This window comes from Neopelma chrysocephalum, unplaced genomic scaffold (assembly GCF_003984885.1).
Source record: "Neopelma chrysocephalum unplaced genomic scaffold, ASM398488v2 Primary Assembly neopelma1_76, whole genome shotgun sequence".
Classification (NCBI taxonomy): domain Eukaryota; kingdom Metazoa; phylum Chordata; class Aves; order Passeriformes; family Pipridae; genus Neopelma; species Neopelma chrysocephalum.
In genome coordinates this window covers 12,076,066-12,096,572 of record NW_020897737.1, presented here as the reverse complement: position 1 = coordinate 12,096,572, position 20,507 = coordinate 12,076,066, and the positions used below count along the sequence as shown (strand labels likewise).

Genomic DNA, 20,507 nt, shown 5'->3' with positions numbered 1-20,507 from the left:
CTGTAATGTACACCCTTTAATGCTTTTTTCCCCCTCCCTCCCTCCAGATTGTTGTAAAGGGATTTCACTGTGACTGGGAACCCAGCCCAATGTGTGTCATTCTGAGATTTAGACATTATCAGAGCTGCACATTACAAATTCATAAAGCTGAGCTAATGGTACTCTTTTGTAAAAGGAGAATTAGAAGGCGTAGATCAAACATGAGAACAATGTTCAGATTTCCAGATTTCTACATAGGAAATAGCTGTGAGCATTTGCAATGACTTACATTACTTATAAAACATGCATTTGTTAGGAATTGAGGTACTATATCTGTGGGCAGCATCAGGTTGGAAGGTTTTTTCTTCTAGATGTGGTAAATGACATGAGCTTCATTTTAAGTCTCCAGTGCAGTTACATTCTGATTTGGGAGAGATTCTTGGCTTCACTTATTCAAAAAAACCCAAAATAAGTAAGTTAAAAAAAAAAAAAAGGCTTTAGTGCATGCTGTTTTCTGGGATCACCCCCTGTCAATTCTAGGAGTCTTTGCATAAAATCAGACCCTCCAAGCTCTACTTAATCCTTTTTAGCCTTTTAACAGAGATGTTGAAAGCAAACAGACGGTCTGTACCTCTCGGGCTGCTCTCTCCCCTGCCTGCACGGCCCCCTCCATGTATCCACTCCATTGGGTGGCTGTCTCCGTGCCAGCAAAGTAGATCCTGTCAACAGGCTGGCGAATGATCCTTCAAAACAAATGGAGAGTGTCAGATGGCAAGTAACAGGAAGGCGATGATCCTTCTGAAAGCAATTTATGGCTTTGATGGAGCGCTCGGCTTCAGTCCTCCAGAATCCCTGCAGCCCTGGGCTGGGGAGCATGGAGCAATAAGCTGTCCCTGCACGACCACCTACTTGCTTCTGTACACAGAACTCAAGATCTGAGGGAGAGAAAAATCTAAGGCATAAATCAGCGTGCCCCACTTCTGAGCTAAGTAATACAGGCCTTATTTTAGTGCTGGGATAAGGGATAATCCTAACAGCCTCCAGAAATGCAGTGCAGCTGATAGATTTATGTCTTCTGCATGGCAGGTCTGTTGTTATCCTGCCATTACAGAGGAACTCTGTGAATGACGTTTTTGCAGTGACGAGTCACTAATATCTGCTTCTATTTGGAGGCTGGACTTGTCTGGCTGTAAGTCCTGCCAAAAGGCGATGGCAGCTGAAGGCCTTGGCATTCAGGGAGTTGCATTCACCCTGTAGGGTCATATAAGCCAGTGCCTCAGATGTGTAAAGCTGCAAAAGCATCCCAGCCATCTCAGCTGTAGGTAATGAGGATGTGCTTGGTGTAAGGGCTCCCATCTAACCCATAATTAGGTTTTCCTTGTCTGTATGACACCAGCTTCCCCAGGCCAGAGGCACAAGTGTTCAGATAAATGACAACAGAAGAGTCTGTGCCTGAGATAACTTCTTCCCACACGCATCTTTGCTCAGACACAGCGTGTAACCCCATGTTGGACACGTTAAGGATCTCCTGGTCTTCACCTGAACCTGCTGCTCCACCTACACAGTCAGTGGAGGCTCTTCATGTGTGCCCTGCAGGTCTCACTGGGCTTTAAAGGGATCCATTGCAAATACTGTGTAGCACAAAATACTGTAAGTAATCTAGTGGGGAAAGGTTTTGTGTCTCTAGCAGGTCTCTTTGTGACTTTGTGTTTTGTTTCCTTGAAAGTCACAAGAGAAAATCTGCTGTTATTCAAGTGAATAACAAGACCCTTGCTAGCTGGGGAGTAGGGGAGCTGAAAGAGGCATATTCTACATATGCCATAATTTTATTGCATAAGGTATATCATTGCACATGAGCTAAGAAATGTGAATTAGAAAGAAAAGCATTCTCTGCTTTACCTTCCATAGGAATACATTATGCCTGGTGGGAAGTAGGCTGTGTAACAACCCCCTGAATATTGCTCCATGGTCCAGTTCTTTTCTTCATAATGCACAGGCTGTAAGTATCAGCAGACATTACAGAGTGAAACACTGGCAGAGAAATTGGAAATAAAGAATAGATTTCTTTTCAAGAAGGAAAAAAACAGTCTAAGAATACCTATCAAAGGAGTGCCATGTCATCTGGCTAATGCTATCCATCTGCACAAAACAAATTTTTTTGCTTTTACAGAAACAGCAGCCTCCCATGGGGAAATGACAGGACAAATTAAAACATGCCCTGCCTTCTCTTTTCTTGTGCAGAGTGAGACTGGCAGTTCTTTTCTTCCTGTACTAGATGCTGCTGCCCTCCCCTTGGGAGTACAGATTGTGTAGCACAACGTGCAATTTTAGGTACACATTTTAGGTGCCAGGAACTTTGGCTTCATTGTCTAGAACAAAGAAGCAACATTATTGTGCAACAGAGGTGAAAACAAGCATTCATTTCTTACTTGTAAAGCCTCTTTCATTCCCAATGCCTTGGCATATGCCTCACAGATCTTCTTTTTCCTATATGAAAATAAAATCAGAGTCATAAAAAATGGGAGGGAAAAATCTCTCAGCTCTTGCTCTCCTTATAAAAAACTAAACAAATTTATTGCAACACATTGGAAAGAAAGTTGTGTTTGGCTTTGTTTTAAAGTCTGATTTCAAGTTCTAATCTTAGCATACATATTTCAAATGCTGATGCTTAAAAGTTACATCCAAAATGGACCCAGGGAGTGGGAAATGAAGGTTGATTTTGGCAATGAGGTCTAAAAAAGTAAATCTTCATACAGTTATTTTGGGATGCAAAGCCAATTCTTTTTCATGTTCACTGGTGTAAGACCAGAAGAAAAGCACTATAAATCAGTGAAATCCCTACAGATTTACTACAGCTGAGAATAAAATATGAGCTGAAGAATACTATTCACATTCCTAAGCAGAACTGCTGTTTCACTTGCACAGTACTAAAAGCCACATTTAAAAAGTACTGTTTGTTCATTTCACTGACTAATGGAGAAACTATACTTTTGTAAACAGAGAAGTTCAAAAACTATCACCCAGACTGAATGTGAAGGAGACCCAAAACTAGACGTCAGTGCTCCCTATATCCCTGGGGTGAAGCATCATTCAGTGAGGCTGCAGTCTGGGAACACCTTTGGAAAAATCTTAGTTCACACAGAGATGCAGAGCTGGTAAGCCATAGCATGGAAGAGTGGGCAGGACTTGAAAATTTAGAAATATCCATAACTGGATGGATATAAGCATTAGCATCTAGGCCTGTTTATGCTAAAAGCTCAATTTTTGCTCCAGTTTCCAGTGTTGGTAGTTGCATCAAGTGTGTTTGTATGTGCACATGCACACACATATTCACGCACATTCCTGTGGGGAAGCATCCCAGAGAACCGACTTGCTTCTGAAATATTTACAGCTTCTGAACTCTTACCTCTCTTCCTTACTGAGATGGGCCAGTTTTCCAGCCTTTCTGCTAAGAATGAAACTGAAAAGAAAATAAATGGCATATAAATATCACGCAGCATCAGCTCCCCAGCTGATTTGCAAGCTCTTGCTTGAAATGACTCTAAAAAAAGGATGTGCTTGACATTTTGTCATCATGCCTTGGCACTTAATAATTGCAGGTCGCATGGGTGAAAAGGCCTGTGCAGGGTACCCTGGGGAGTTAACTGAAAGGGAGAGTTTGAATTCCCAGAGGGTAGATGTACAGGGCTGCCTGGCAGCTACCAGATGAGAAAGCTGCAGATTGAAAGTGTTCTCAAAGCTGCCAGCACCGGCCTCATCTTGCTCTGTGGGAATGAACTCTCTGTCCCCACTGGGGACAGCAAAGTTGTACCCAAAGTGGGCAGAGACATGGCAGTGTCCAGCAAACCAGGCCTGCACTGCCCACCCTCTTATATTTAGGTCTCATCCAAAAAGACTGAGTCCCCAAGTTTTCTTGAGCTTCAGAAGTCTAGCAGACAGCTGAACACAACCACTGCGTCACCTGGTGTTAGTAAGTGATGAAAGCCTGCTGCTCTGACAAGCTCTGCACAGTGTCATGGACCAGCCCTGGAAGAACTGAGATTAATGCTTATTCATCTTGAAGGAAACAGATTTGGCAATTAGTTCATCTGACCTTAGTGGAGGTACCCAGGGGATGAAGTATGTTCCTGCACTCTTTTAGAAAGTTGTATAAATCCACAAGGAAGAAGAAAGCAGGAAACCATTTGCTTTATGGGGTTTGTGGGAGGCTTACTGCTCTCAGGTCATGGAAGTTTTTAAGCCTTGAACATGGCCATAAACATGTACAGTTCAGTAGAAGTGGTAAGCTTTCCCTGTCAGACACTTAGGAAGTACTTGCCTGATGTTTATATTGGCCTTTTTTTGGCAGTCTCACCTCAGATTACAGTGGAAACATTTGTAAAGATTGTTTGTTCATTTGGTTTCACCTCTTTTAAAAGCCAGTCAATGTTGCCCCATCTGTTTGTCCAAACTGTAACTTTTTTACTTGTCAGTTACTTCAGAATCCTGATTTCTTCACTGCACGGCTGCTGCCCTGCTCAGCAACCAGCTGGGGTTGGTTGTCCTGACTCAGCTCAACAGTGAGAGGAAGCAAATGAGGATTCCTTGGACAACTGCACTGTCATTTTGGCCCAGATGCTAAACAAAGCCCAACATAAACCAAATACAGGCTCATACAGCTAGGTGAGGAAGGGATTTATTTCTAAATCCAATCCTCAGCAAAAAAACCCCATGAACTGAATATCTAAAATGGACTACAGCTGAATTCAGCAACTCCTTCCCAACCATATCCTTTGGAGAGCCTGTTTGTAGCAGAACCTTCACTAAAAAGCTTATATGGGCTAGAGAGGCACAAGAGGCTTGTTGGAAGTGCTCTCATCCCCCTATGTAGACTGTGGGAGTGGGCAACACTGATGTAGCCTGGTCCTTTCACCTCTTCCTCTTTCTTTCACTCACTCATACAACATGAAATACACGTCTGTAAGTACGGGCTAGAAGCTTTTACCCCATAATGGCAGGGAAAGATCCATCAGGTTTGGAGTCATCTATGGTTATTCCAATTGGAGACTCTTCATCCTCAATGATGAAGGAACCACAGTAACCTAAGAGGAAAAAAACCCAAGAGGATTGTCAGAGAAACTTGTTGATGATCATTGTTTCTGATAGTAATGAGCAAGGAACATTATCCATAAAAAGAATTGTGCAGTAATTCCTTTGTTACCAATAATACCTGCACGTCTGAAGCATTTCTATAACAGTCTCTCCACTCTCTTCTCTCTAACTCTGAGAAATTTTGTACACAGACTTATAAAAGTCTTTTAAATTCCATTATTACTTAGCAAGGAATTCCTGTGGATTGCTACAAGCCCGGGCAAAAAACATTAAAAAAAACCTGATCTAGCAAGAACTACGGTGATTCATTACATGAACAACTTTGGCCTAAACAAAACGCAGTGTAATCACATCTGGTCACTGTGGGCTAAAATTTACACTCTATATTGATTTTGCTGATGATAAGATTGTTAGGAATGTTGTCCCATAATAACAGTAATGCAGTGGAAACATGGACCATCTAATACAGTATTACATTAGGACATGTTTCAGATGAACATGCAAAAAATCTCATACAGAAAACAATGTATAAAACCTGACTATACTTCTGTCTAATCCCAATGGCCATTTTATGCCCTGAAACATGAAAAAATCATATTACTTTGGTTAAGAAATATTCTCTCCACTCTCAGCATTGTTACAAAGGAAGTGGAAACTAATCGGTTCACACAAATAGTTCTGCAAATGGTATCAGCCAAAGCTGAGAAAAACATGATATTGCAGCATGGAAAAAATGTCTTGAGTTAAACAAAAAGCTAACCTACTTTTCCCAGTCCTCTGAGATATCAAGTCTGCAGAACAGAGGATTAAAACCGGGGAAAGGTCTTGCTTACACCTTAAGCTTTGCTTGTCATCTGCTGCAAATTCTCTTTGGCTGACTTAACTCTGTCCCTGGCAGGGAGAAGCAGGGAGCTGTTGCTGCAGGTCCATTTCTTCTGTGCAATGCAAGTTTCAGCAATGCTTCCCAGGGAAACTTTGCTTGTTTTCTTGGTCATTCCACCTCAGCAGCAATGAGATTCAGGATTGTGTTTGGCTCTGGACTCATCTTTGGGGCAAGGCAGGCATTCAAGCTCAGAGGAAGAGTTCCCCTTTCTAAGGAGCTTTACTTTTCATTTTTCTGTGTGTTTTGTTTAGGGGTTTGGCACATTTAACCCTCCCTTTGGTTTATTTCCTGATTGATAGACAGCAGAGCTTTGAAAATTGCTTAGCATGGGGCTCCCAAGCCCTTCACTCTCCCCACCTACCCTTCCTTGTCCAGAAGGCTTCCTTGTAGTACATCATACATTTTATGACAGACCCCATAGGCAAACGCTGAATTAACTGGTTTCTCCTTGGTGGCAGCTCTGGTTTGTAGTGAATCTTCGTTGTCAGGATTGGAGGGATGGCACTGATCACATACTTGCCCTGCAACGTAGAACACAGTCAGCACGGACAAGGCGCTGTCCTGCAGGACACATTTGAAAGACACTCTTAATGGTTGTTAATATCTCTCCCACACCTGAATCTGCTACGTGGCTTTCCCACACAGATATTTCCAGGGGATCAAAATAATTCTGCCATTTCAGAAAAAAAAAAAAGCAGCTGGAACAAACAGACCAGAGTTGAAACTTGGCTGGCGACAGGTGGGAAAATGGGACAAGAGAGATCTTATGGCACAGGTAAAACTTTTATCATCCCCAGGAAAATACGACCCACATTTGTCCAAATTATAATTTGCTAAAAAAAATCATGTTTGTGCATGTTCACAGGACACTACTTCAGGACAGGCTATACTGATGGTGATTTCAGGTTTCCTGAACAGGCTCCATCCCTCTTGCAGGTCCTGTGTCTGACTGGAGCAAGGAAGGACGCTCTGCTTCAGGGCTCAGGGTGACACTATATCACAACACTGCTGCTCTCAGGCTGGGGGAGCTGCTGAGTGCAGGAAGCCTGTCTCCTCCCACTTGACTGTCAGTCAGCCATAATGGAGGCAGACAGCAGTTTAACTCCTGGGCTTAAAAATCCCCGGGGAAAGGAGAGTCCCTCCTCCAGGACATCTTTGGACCAGCTTCCCTGTCAAACAGCCCTTCCCTTTCTGCTAGCATTCTCTAAATATCCTCCAAACACTGTCACCAGTGAGACAGGGTCTTGCAGATCCTGACTATCCTGCATAGACTCCTATGGCACGCTGGGTACTGCATGCAGAGGAGCTGCTGCCCCATGGGTGCCATGGGTGATGATGTGCTGATGGAGCATGTCACAGCACCCCTGTACAGAGGCAAAATCTTACTCAAGGTATTTGAAATGTCTTCTTTTTTGTTGTGCTGCAAACCACAAACTTAGAAATAGGAAGGTTATTTTCCCTTGCTTTGAACTGGTCACAATGCAGAACTAAAATGTAAAAATAAATGAACGCATAAAAAGTTACGGCAGAAAAAGTCAGAGTAATGACAGGCACTAAGTAGCAGAACACCAAGAAGAGACCCAGGTCATAAACGAATCTGTAAAGCAGATTTCACAGTGTCAGCATAGTCCAAGAAATAGGCACACACAAATGGGTACTTCCTGATTACATCTGGCTTAGAGCTACAGCAGATGTATTCCCCTACTAAATGCGTACTCTACTTTTATTCTGATCGAATTACCTCATATATCTCATGGTTTAGAGTCTCCACAAGGACATTATCACCTGTCTGATCAATACTGATCACAGGTCTCTCCAGTTTAACTCTGCCTTTGAGGCGTTCCATTATTTTCTCCGATATCTGACCAGAACCCCCTACAAACTTCCTCTCCTAAAGGAAAAAACAAACAGAAAACAAACACAATCAATAAAAATCAACAGCATTAATCACAACAACGTTGAATATGATTTCTGCTCACCATCATGAAACTCCAGGCCAAATCTGCAAGTCTTAAGGGCGCATAAAGAGACCCAGACTTTCAGAAGAGTGAAGGCAAAAACCTGAGCCTCAGTGTCTATTGCTGACTAAACCACTTTTGCAATGGCTTCCCTAATGATCTGGCTTTAAGTGTCTTGAAACCTAGAGAACACACACATCTAATGTAGGTATTCTAGCTAGCATAAATATATCACTTCATTCAAAAGAGGTTTTTAATATTTTATCCATCACGGTGCTACCAAAACCCTCATGTCTGACAAAGAAACCAACTTGCATTTGTACAGTGAAAGACTGCACCAGCCCAGAAGCAAGACAGATATTTAACTGGGTCTGATCTCAAGTGCAAGAGGCAATGGGCTTTATCTGTCCCTGGGAAGACACAAAGACAGTGCCATCTGGAAAAAAGCACAGTCTGTGACACATTTCCCTGTGATGTCTGTGCAGAGGCTCAGGGGAAGCACTAAATGTTCTTTTATCTATGATCCACCAGTGTTGTATTAAGCAGCTCACTTTTACATATAAGATGCTGGTACTGGCAGGGAGGAAAAGGTCCATGAAGTCTTGTGCTGAAAAACTGAAATGGCTGCCTAAGGAAGTTTTATAAGGCTTGTCATGGCCACTAAGTCAGAAACTCTTAGTGTTTTTACTCAACTGATATTAATTGGGGTGAAGGAAGAGGGAAACCTTATAGAAACAAAGACAACTTTTCCCACTCAGGCACAAAGGGAAGGAAGTACTCTTCCCAGGCTAGCGTGCTCCTCTCCCCATGTCTTGTTTAGCTATGAGTATGGGATTAATTTTCTTTTTGATTCTTGCTGCAATGTCTAGCCATTGCTGATGTGGGACAGCAAACATGATTGAGGGGATTCTCAGGAGGAAGGCTCTTAGGTCTGGCTCCTCTTCAGGACAGCATTAGCACTACTTACATCCTTCCTGACACATGGTTGTCTATTCTTACCCCAGCAGACATGTAAACAGAGACTGCCTCTCTCCAGGCAATTTCTCTTAATGTCTTCCTATCCCAGGACACTTGGGAGGGTATGGTGCTGTCTCCACTTTTCCAGTGGGTAGCTTAAGTCTGAAATGATGCACATGCTTTCTGAGGCTGTGTTAACTGAGGTAGGAGGCTAATAAAGGGTGCCAACATAACACATCCAAATTACTTGGACAAACCTGTCCTCCGTTTTCTGAAATTTCATCCACAACAATCACATGGAAACCATGATGTTCTCCAGGCAGCCAGACACCTGCCATGATCAAGGAACAGTCTGAAGTAGCTTATAAAACATGTTGCCATGTGAGTTGACCCAAAAATGAAGGGCTTTTTGCTATCTACCTCCAACTCTTGTCATTAGAGGCTTCGACACCAAAAAAACCACCCTATTTCACTTTGAAGTACACTTACTTTGAACTCTTGAAAACATTCAAATGTGCCAAGTAACCATAGAAAATAAATTGGCAAAAAAGCACCATAACAGTAACAAAAGTATTGTGCTGAAGTGAATGCAGAACCCTCCCAGTTGTTTATCCCAAAGCCTAGCTAATAAAATTATTCATTAAACAGGGTTAGTTGACAAGGGCTGTATCACCCCATGAGAACACGACTGTCTCCAGTGCCGCATGCTCTTGTCTTTTCATTAATTGCAGGGCTTTGATGGGTAGAACACTCTACTTGCTCCCTATAGCTTCAAGAGAAGAGGAAGAATATGAGACATTTTGTACCTGGCCCCCATTGGTGATAGAGAAGATCCTGGATGTGCCCCCACACTGCCTCACATACCACAGGAACCAGAGAGCGGACACTTCATGAGGCTCAGACGTGACGTTGACGTTCACAAAGGTGGTGGCAAAATCTCTAACAGCTCTGCATGAGACACAGGAGCAGAAAAAGACAGTGAGAAAACGTGACTTCCTGACTGCTTTCAGGATTTTTTTTGTTATTCTCAATAAGAACTGCTTTCTCAAAGTCAGAAAATTCAAGATGATTTATATCTCTTTGATTTTTCAGTTTGTAGTGAGACTTTTTAAAAAGGTTTCTACCAGCACCTCCCTCCCAAAGTATTTACCCATTCAATTTGAAATTCCACTGATTTCACCTTAGTTATGTCTTTAAATAGTTTCCCAGCTGCTACTCCATTCATCACAACAAATATTTGTCTCAAGAGGAAAATACATTTGGTAATCAGTTCGGGAAACTTTTCTGCATTTCTCCTCCATAGGGAGCTCACTGGGCAGATCAATTCCAAGGTCTGAAGGGTCCTGAGGGATTGAACTAACCAAGACACTCCCCATCTCCCATACAGCACTGCTGCAGAGATCTTTTGTGAAACCAAGAATCAGACAGAGAAACCAAACTGGCAATCACTACCATAAATATAAGGAAAGGGTCACCACAGCAAGTCCTCTGAACATAAACAGAGATAAAACAGCAGGAACTGAAGGTCTGGCTGTTCACATTTCTTTAATTTCTGGCTACAGATTACTAAAGAAAATGAGATAATTTTGCAAAGAAGGTAAAAGGACTTTGACTTGGATGAAGTTTCATAAAACAACATGAATTTAATATCTTCTGCTAAAGGAAGGAACTTTGCAAGTTATCTGGGCTAAAATATGTAACTTATAAACTTTTATAACCTCATTTCCCTCAGTATGAAGTCCAGTCACCCCTATTTCATTAGCCAGGATATGAAAACATCCTGCACTCAAGAACCCTCTGCCACAATCCCGAAAGCACCAAGACACTAAGCAGTTGTAGCAGGTTCAGGCCTAAGAAATGTGAAGGTGGTTTCCAGGAACAGAAGATGCTGATCTGTGACACATGGCAAACAAATCTTCTTTTACAATCTGAGCCCAAGTCACACAGAAAATGCTGTGGGAGGGCTTTTGTGTTTAAGCACTGTGTTTTTTAACTATGTGTAGAAAAATGTGGCTTGGCTTGAAGATCTAAAATGGGTTTTTACTGAGTTTTTGAATGTGTTTGAGCTGAGCACATGCATTAAAACTGCCACAAAACCACTGGCAGTAGAAGCTGCCTTGCAGAGAAGCCTGTTACAGGAGGGATCACTATAAACACAGTTCTGTTTAAACTCCACCAGCTCCCTGACTAAGAGGAACAGTAAAAACTAGAAGAGGAAGAGCCAGTGCACTTGCTACAGTAAGGGTACTTCAAAGTAACCGAATTTGGAGGCAAAAGGCTCATAAAACTGATTGTAAAGAAAACTACAATGCCACAGACAGCAAGTCCAAATGGCCATACCACATATCACATGGAGCTGGAGCAGGATTTAAGCCATCAAAATAAATTTCAAATGGAAAGTTTTGGTCAGGAAGCTGCAGGCACAGCACTAAACCACAGTCAGAATGAAAGGGTGAACAGAGCACAGTCACACAAATAAAAGACAGTGAATATGAGGGAGAAGAGTGTTACAGAACAGCACAAGGGCCAGCACAGCAAGCAGGGATATGAGGGCTCATATGGGCACACTTCTCTTTGCCTTATAACGAGAATTGATTGAAAAAGAGAAGGAAGAAAAGAGAATTTCCAGTTGTTGTCACCTCAATGTATTGAACATTGTTCCTTTTGTTATTTATACAATGTGGTCCCTCACAGACACATAAAACACACTGGCCATTTTATAGGTGATACAACACCCTAAGCTCTCTTCCTGCCAACTGGGGTTGATGGTCCATTGGACCTGCTACTCACAAACAAGGAGGACCTGTTGGATGATGCAGAGGTGAGGGGCAGCCTTGGCTGCAGTGGCCACGAGACTGTGGAATTTAAGATCCTGAGAGAAGTAAGACAAACAGCAGAATTGCAGCCCTGGAATTTGGAAGAGCAGATTTCATCCTCCTCAAGCACCTGCTTGGCAGTGTCCCATGGGAAATTATCCTGTAGGGCAAAGAGCCCCAGGAGAGCTGGCTGGTGTTCAAGGACAGCTTCCTGGGCACACAGGGAGGGGGCACAGCCACAGGCAGAGCTGAGCAAACACAGTCACAGGTTTCTGGGAGAAACACGGAGCACCTGGCCTGGCTCAGGCACAAATCTACCAGGGAGGTGTAAAGCAACAACAAAGGTCGCCTCTGCTGCCCCTTGTTTCCCTGTAAGTGTTTCAGAGGCCCAGCAGACACTACTGCTGAAATAAGGAGCAGCATTTTGACTTATCCAGAGTTTCCAGTGCCAACAGCTGCTCATTCCCCACTCTTCAGGTCTCAGACTGCCCCTTCTATTGAGCAGGCAGGGGGAAGCTGCTTTCCAGTGGCTGCTCTCCGATGCACCAGTGGCACTTGCCTGCTCTGTGGCACATGCCATGCACCTCACACAACAAAAGCAGACACACATGATAGTGTGCAGGAGCTGAGAATCAGAGGACATCACTCCTCAGCTCCTAGCCTGACATGGGACTAGGGAAGTACCCTCACCTGCCTCCATTTCTGTGCCTGCAAGTGACCTTTATTCATCTACAAAGTGGAGTTTTATTTACACGTTGATTTTCCTGACGTCAAAGGCACACACTCTCCAATGGTTTGAAGTGAAAGCGTGGTGGGAAGAGCCCACCCTGTCACTCCTGTGTGCACAGGCCTGCTGAAGCAAACCCCGGGCTTCCCCAGCACCTTTAACCTGCCAGCCAACCCAAACCTCACCTCAAGCACCTCCTGATCTCTCACTGCCTGTACCCCTGCTGAACTCAGCTGTATCACAGAATTTGCCAGAAAGCCACTATCATTCTGCAGCTGGGGTTCAAAGTGGATAGAGTTACATACTTGGTCCAGCAAATCTTATTTATCAGCTGTTTCATGGTCATTTTGTCCCATTCTTCAGCATGCGGAGCATCCCATGGTGCATCAACAGGAATCTGGAGGCAGAGGTGAAGTATTCAAGAAATTATTCAGGACTTTATCATTGCCTTGACATAGTTAGTAGCACAGATTTGATGGATATATTGGCCAGGAGTTAATTTTGTCCCCTGCACACAGATATCCATTTGGAATAAATTCACCAAATGGAATAGTTTCCATTCACACATGTGGGCATGAATTGTACCATGACCACAAAATCTGGCTTTGTCTGAACAATGAACTATATCCTTATGATGGGACTCATCTGGCCTTTAGTTCTCCAGAAGTGAGGTGTCTACTCCAGTTTAGTTGTCTTGAGTTGAGGGGGAAATTCTTTCCCCAGTCAGAGATTCAGTCAGTTCCAAGATGGGTATCTAAAGGCCCCTATGTCTCTCTGTTAACTACAGAGCAAGAAAAAGATGTCTAGATACTACTTAATTATTTTTAGACAGGTAAATTCTTAATAATAGTTCTTTGCGTGTAAGTACCATGACATGTGAGGTCCATATATATGAGGACCATGCATATATATGAGGACCATATATATGAATCTTTAAAAAAAAAAATATTATTTTACAAAAAATGTGTAGTACCATACACAAATTTGACTCTGCAAAACCAGATAAACCCAATGAACTTTGCAGGAATACAGTTAGTTATGCCTGAAGGTTCTGACAAGGTAGAGCCCTTGGTTTGTAGATAAATTATAAGGCAACTGATGAATATTTGAAAGACAGTATAATGCTCCAGGGGCTGCAGTCATACTGCTTAAATTTTGAATTTTAAAAATAAAATTACTGTGAAGTCAAACTGAAGCCCAGCTTAGGGAGCTACAAAAAAGAATCATCTTTACTCAAAAAGGTTGCCACAAGGGAAGGGAAAAAAAACCTTCTCATCTCAGCTCATGGAATGGTTTTCCCTGTCGTGAGAAAGTACATACACTGAGCTCAACCTCATTTTTTTTCAGATATCTTAGACACCTCCAGATCTTTCTGTCTCCTGTCATAGAATCATAGCATAGTTTGGGTTGGAAGGGACCTTTAAAAGTCACCTAGTCCAACCCTCTCTCAGTGAGGAAGACCTACTATTTCTGACAGTTCCTAGCAATATAGATATCTTTCCTGATGGATGTTTCTTTTCTGTTTTGTTGTTGAGGAGGTTTTTTAATATTAAAGAAGCAATAAAAAAACCATGTCAGAAATAAAACCAAACCAAAGCAAAACTGATTTATTCATGGTGGCCTGAACATTGTAGGAAACATGCAATTTCCACAGCCTACCTCTTTTCCCATCTTATCCATGGTTCTCCAGAAGTTATTGTAATCCAGATAAACGAAGGGGTTGCATGTTGAAGGGCAAATACCCGTGAAATTGCGTGACTTTCCCTAAAATACACATAAAAACACAAGCAAATTAAATAAAACAAAGCATATCTTCATTACTGAAGGACACAAAATTCTCAAAGTCATGACATGGTTTTAGCTAAGTAGGAGGGGAAAAAACAGTTGGACTGATATTAAAAAGGACAATAACACCTTTTTTTATTATTATTGTTATTCAGAAGGGAGAGGAGGGGCATCTTTGAGCATGTTGTCAAATTCTGGGATAAGGAGACTCAAGCAATGGCCAAAGAGGCAATATCCCTTGTTCCTGAACATTCTTCGTTAATACATTTGAATGAATCTAATACTTGCCTGCCTGCTGAAAAATACATCCTAAAATCTGCATGGGTCCAAAATTGCATGCATTTGAAACTACTTAAGCTCCTTTATGGTACACTTCACCTACAAAACCAAACATACCTTTTTATTATGCCATGTCCCTTGGGAGAAATATAGCCTAAAAAAAATTACTAAAAAGAAAGTTTCTGGCTGCAGGAAGAAAAACACCCTACGCTTGCAAAAATGGTGTCAGAATTTACAATGTGTATGACATGGAGCTGCAACAGTGACTGAAACTGATATAATCTCAAATTGACTGTTTCAGATAATCCTGTGATACAATGATAAGCAAAACAATCTAACAGCAGCTGTTTTTTTCTGATAACTTTAATCTGAAAGAGGACTGGATGAGCAGACAACATCTTCTCTCGTTGAATTGCTTTGAACTTTCTCCCACGTAAGTCAGTGGCAAATTTCTCATCAGCCCTCTCTGTTGTTTGCCCTTCCAGATGTGCCAGAAGTTTTTGTGAGGATGCAGTGAACATGATGGACTGTGACAGGTAGGACCTGGGGTGCTGAGCAGTTTGTCACCTGCTTTTCAGTGCAGTGTACACCGTGACAGCCCACCACACCTGGCAGGTGGGAGCCACAGTCCAAGCAAGAGGCTGCAGTGCTGCAAATGCATGAGATGGTGACCCAGGGACGGGGACATGAAGCAACAGCAAAATGCACCTTCCTCCCACTTGTCAAGACAGAACTTATTGGTCTTCTCTCTGATAACTGTGTGTGTGTGTGTGTGTGTGTGTGTGTAAATACTTATGGGTTTCTGATGTTCTTCAGAATGTTTTTCTGCAAAGATCATAACAAAGACAAAAGGCGCAAGATGAAACTCAGAGACCATTGTGAGCTTTCAGACTTGGCAAAAGCAGTAAAATATCCAAATTCCTACATTTTGGTCAACTTTTGTCAGCTCCAGGACAGGTGCAATAGAAGAGACAAGTGTATGAGGGCAAGGGGCCATAAAAAGAACTTGGTCAACACTGCTTGGTCCCTCTGTCCTCAGAAGTGGGCTACAGTGGTGCCCCAGCTCTGGAGTCTGTCAGGGCCAGTCTGTGCTGTGCCTCCTCCTCATCTTCAGTGAGGGGAGCAGCAAAGCCACTCTCCTGTTCCATCTAGACACAATAATCTCTGCTCTGGGCCAAGAAAAGCACCAGGCTGCGATCTCAGTACTCGGTTCAGCTTGAGATCCAAGTGCTTAAGGGTTTTTTTTTTCAAATTTCCAACAAACACTGAGCTTTCAAGTCACCAGGATGACTCTGGAGGTGGCTGGTTACCCCTGGACTTCTGGATATGCAATCTTAACCTTATGTACCATAGACTTTTTTCTCTCTTTTATTTCCGTTTCATTCTGTTTTAGAGATTTACACTGGAGGAAGGTGTAGGGGGGGATGCTGCTGTTCCAGCCTTCTCCAGGTGCACATGTGCATGCAAAACACTTCTGCCATGGCAAGAGCAGACAAACTTCTCCCGTGAACCACCAGCAGGGGACTCCTTCACAGGACACTGCCTCTTCCTTTTCCTTGAGGAAAATTTCTTGCTGCCAGTTTGGAGCACTGTGTGTTCAGCCACAGAAAAGAGGACCAAAAAATGTATGCAAGGGGTGTACTGCATGTTACAGCTTTTGCTGTCATAAACCGATTCTGTATCAAACAAGGATATCCTGATACAAAGCAGCAATATACTGCTAATAGTTTTCTTCTTAATGCAGATAAAAACATTTAGTTTTTTAAAAAGATCATCAAATACCACTCCTTCAAAGTTCATTTATTGCTAGACTTTTTATTCTGGTTGGGAACACAGGTGCCATCCATGTGTCTTTCTTAACATGTTTTAACACCAATAATCCTGCCCTTAGGCAATGCTGTCGGGCCACCCTAATCCAGGTGAAGATAAGTTATTACTGAAGTTCTGTCATGTCAACACTGCAAGAGGGCAAAGGGAAAAGATAAGCCTGACAATCAGGAGTAGCAGTGAAAACTTCCCGGTTTTTCACTGTTCAGTGACACCTCCTTTCAACAGGCTTTTTGATAAGTGATTGTGCTTATACGGAGTGGTGCAACTTGCAAACCCTCCTCCTATCCTTAGCTTACTTAACTCAAAACGAGAAGCACTTCTTTAAAAAGAAAGTAAAAAGTTAACTTCCTCTAAGGCTCCTCTCCTCCTCTTGGTTTCAGCCAAACCTACTCCTTATACTGCCGGAAAAAAACAGTCCAAGAAAAGTCTCTCTCAGAAACTCTATAATGAGATTTGCATCAAAACAGCTTTTCCAACCCTTAGCATAAACTCCACTGAGTTCAACAGCTACAGGCTGAGCAATTTCCAAACTGTCCTGATTGCTGCAGATGCGGCAACTGGTGAGAGAACTTGCCCACTGTCTGGCTAGCTAGTATTTTTCTCCAACTTTTCCACTCTATACTAGCATTAGACCACCACGACCACAAACTGCTCAGGACTGATCAAGAAATCTTACCATGCTGGCCACTGGTATGACATGCACCACATGTGATATTTACTTATCTGCTATTTGAAAAAAGAACAATCCTTTCGTTGCTGATCTGAAAATATTATTAGTCCCACATCTTTGGTCAATGGCATAGCCCAGGGACATCAATGGCAAAACATATTTTATCCACTGAAAACTATTAAATGCCAGCTGATAATTAACAGTCTAAAGTTGTATTATTTGTTGTTCTCTTCTGCATGCAAAGAAACTGTAATTTTAGTAAGACTGGAGAGCAATGGAAGGAAAAGCTGGAAAAATTCAACAGTGTTAACAGACCTGGAAGAGGCTGAGACCAAATTCAGAGAGCCTGAAATAGTTCACAGACACACTAACCCCTTGTGAGGTGGGGCTGCACCTACCAGACATGGGAGCTGATCAAGGGAAAGCCCAATTCTAACAAATCCCAGGAAAGAAATTCCCATTGTGCATCAGACAGCGCAAGGCAAACAGCCTTAGACACATCAGTTTTTCAACTTTCTCTCTTGCACAAGTATCTCCACAGCAGGGAATAAATCTAGCCCAAGTGACCTGGGGCTGGTAGGTTATTAATTTGTTTTTAATATTGTCTCCCTACTAGGGAGAGAAGCTCTGGCTGCTTGTTTCACAGAGGAGCTCACTGCAAACAGGGAAGGTCTTGCAATATTCCATTTTTAAATTTTAGTGTTTAGTTTATAGTGTTCTGGATGTACTATTTTGAGAACAACTGTTTTCTTAACTGAAAGGCAAATAACCTACTGGCTTTTTTCCCACGCTAACACATGGCTGCTTGACTGATCCACAGAGTTCATCTAACTATCTTTTCTCATTTCCTAGTGTGTCGAATGCTTTCCTGCAGAGCTCAGATTTGGGTCCTGCTGCCTGCTTGGATTAGTTACCTCACACCAATCCAAAGGAAACAAGGTCCTCAAGCACCGTACTTCAGTGGTTAGAAAGAAGGCATCAGAGGAAGATGAGCTCTGCAAGGTCTGTCTTTTCCCTGCCCAGGGCTACTCTGGAGCTTGTAGCCATAACTACAGGAATTAATCCCAAGTCACCCCAGCTGTGACACCACCCCAAGTTTCAATTTGTGCCAGAGGAGCTGACAGTTTTTCCAGTCTTGAGAAAGGCAAGTCTGGCTCCTGCCTGCTGTGCAAGGGACAAGTACACATCAGGAAGCTCAGGAGGAGCAGGGGTTGTTATTGCCTTGGGCCATGCACAGCACACACAGACAGAGCAGTGGCTCTGGGCAGTGTGAGACCTCAGCTCCTCCTCTGCTGAGCATCTCCAGCAGGTCCAGCCCTGAGAGCATTGCAATGCCTGGCACTGTCTGTGGTTCCTTGTGTCTGAACTGCAGATTTAGGGTGATCTGCACAGACTTACCTGCGGCACCCTAAACTTAAGGCAAGATGTTGGAAAGAAAAGACTAGATGTCCAGCATGAAGCATTGCATAGAAACGCTCATCTTTTCTCAAGTGTTACCTTGGTCTGAGAATCATAAGCAAAAAATAATCAGAATCAGTCCTTATTTACTAATATTCTGTTTACTGGAGCTGGGTGCTACTGCCACATCTTAGAGGACTGCAATTATATGAGAGGCTTAACACCACACCAAGGCCCTAATGCCTTTACTTTATAGGGTCTTCCTCTAAAAAGAAGGTGAAAATGACACAAGAGTGACCTTCAAGGACCTCTGTAAAAATAAAAAGCTGTCTGCCTCTTCAGGGAAGGGAGAACTCCAACACATCTGCCTTTTCTCAGTCCTAAAGCATTCTTGCTGAATTACAGGACAGTAGCCACAAAGAAATTCTGATGGAAAGAAAGTCTGGGGCTCATAACAAACACTGCAGTTTGAAGTTACAGATTTGCAACAACAGGATACAAAAAAATTCCTGATTAACGCCAAAGCAGTTCATGTTACCATGCTAACTGATGGGAAAGAATGAACAAATAAAAAAAAAAGATAAACAACAGTTGCATATTTGGATTTTCAAATAAACTGTAACTACAAAGGAAACCTGCACAAATGAAGCAACGTGATTTTTAAAACTTGCAGTATGTGGAGTTTTTCCACACACATATGGAAAAAATTGCTTTCAGAGAAAGAAGCTCATTAAATCCCTCTGGGGATTTCCACTTTCCCTTGGCTGCTTCCGTTGCTAGGATAAACCACTTCACCACTTTCCCCTAACTCAATCCAAGCAGTACCCTGGAAATCTTCTGAAAAAGCCAAACTGAACTGATTGCTATGGTAAACAAGAGATCAAAAATCTCTTAATCTGAGGGTGCTGGAGATGACGTACAGTTGTATGACTGTCACAACAAAATCAAAAGCCGTGCTTAGTCATTGCTCAAAACACTCTCTGTCGCCTCTGACAAACCACACGATACTGCAGACTTTGAGGAAAGCCCTTGGGAAGAGACCTTCCTGTCTGGCCCTGGCTACAGGTTCCTGGACAGCCACCAGCTGACAGAAGTAACAGATGAGACACAAGGAGGAAAGCTTGAAAGGTCTAACTAAAACCTGAAAGGCAGCAGCTGGCCCACAGTTGATGGTGTCTTAGCCCAACATGTCCATCTTTCAGATTAATAATTAATTTCTGGGGCAATGATCCTTTAATATCAAATCATGTCTTTAACATTTTCTGTCATCTACGAAATACCACAGGTGCTCGTGTTCCTGCAGAATCTTTAAGGAATATGAAGGGCACATTTACAGCTAGGACAGCACAAATCCCTACCTGGCCAACTCACCATCCAGCATGATAACGGTGTGCAGCAGGTAAAATGTACAATCCCTTGGAGCCCTGGGCACTGACCAACCCAGCCAACAGCCAGGACTGCACAGATGGTGTTGTAGAAGTGGGATATAAGACAGAGTTCAACAACACACCCCTAAATCAAAGGGCGTGGTGACTACACAATGTCTCAAGGAAAGAGTGAGGAGAAGCAGCTGTGGAAAACCTTAGGAGAAGAAAATAAAAGACAAACCCTACAATTCATGGGAAGAGGATGTGGGAGAAATAAGACCTACTGGAGGAGAAGCATCATTATTATTTGTCCAGTGCTTAAGTCTGTCCATGGTGGTAGACCTTAAAGCCCCTTTGCTGTCCAACAACTACAGCTCCATTGGGACCCTGATTAGCTCAGCAGTACCACAGTGCCAAATCCAGAATGGATCCATAGCCTGTGATCTGGCTGAATAGCTCATAATGCTGGCTCTTGCTTAGAAACATGCTTTCACTTCAAAGAAAACGTACAAAATTACATGGTCATTAGCAAGGACGTGCATAATGCAGTGTGGGACAATAAAAAGCTGCAGCTTCAGTGTCAAAATGGATTAAGGGCTCAAATTCATGTAACCCATTAGAGCTTTTTATTTAACATAAAGAAGATAAGTGCCTTTTAGGATGCTAAGAGATCCATGCCCGAGCTTAAATTAAATAGAGTGGGACAAACATTCAGCTGGTACAAATCAGCCCAGTCCTCTTGCTGCAGAATTACACTGATTTTACAT

At 42.7% G+C, this 20,507-nt stretch overlaps 1 protein-coding gene across 1 annotated transcript in view; it reads right to left on the bottom strand.

Annotated features, from left to right (window-relative positions):
* LOC113970287 (amine oxidase [flavin-containing] A-like) overlaps window positions 1–20,507 on the bottom strand; it is a 37,936-nt gene that overhangs the window by 2,658 nt on the left and 14,771 nt on the right. The window contains exons 4-13 of the mRNA XM_027689066.1: window positions 14,071–14,175; window positions 12,717–12,808; window positions 9,675–9,816; window positions 7,695–7,844; window positions 6,315–6,474; window positions 4,964–5,060; window positions 3,386–3,439; window positions 2,409–2,466; window positions 1,879–1,976; window positions 611–722 (exon numbers count right to left, since the gene is read on the bottom strand). Of these exons, the coding sequence (XP_027544867.1) occupies window positions 611–722; window positions 1,879–1,976; window positions 2,409–2,466; window positions 3,386–3,439; window positions 4,964–5,060; window positions 6,315–6,474; window positions 7,695–7,844; window positions 9,675–9,816; window positions 12,717–12,808; window positions 14,071–14,175 (1,068 nt within the window). The remainder of the gene's footprint in view (window positions 1–610; window positions 723–1,878; window positions 1,977–2,408; window positions 2,467–3,385; window positions 3,440–4,963; window positions 5,061–6,314; window positions 6,475–7,694; window positions 7,845–9,674; window positions 9,817–12,716; window positions 12,809–14,070; window positions 14,176–20,507) is intronic.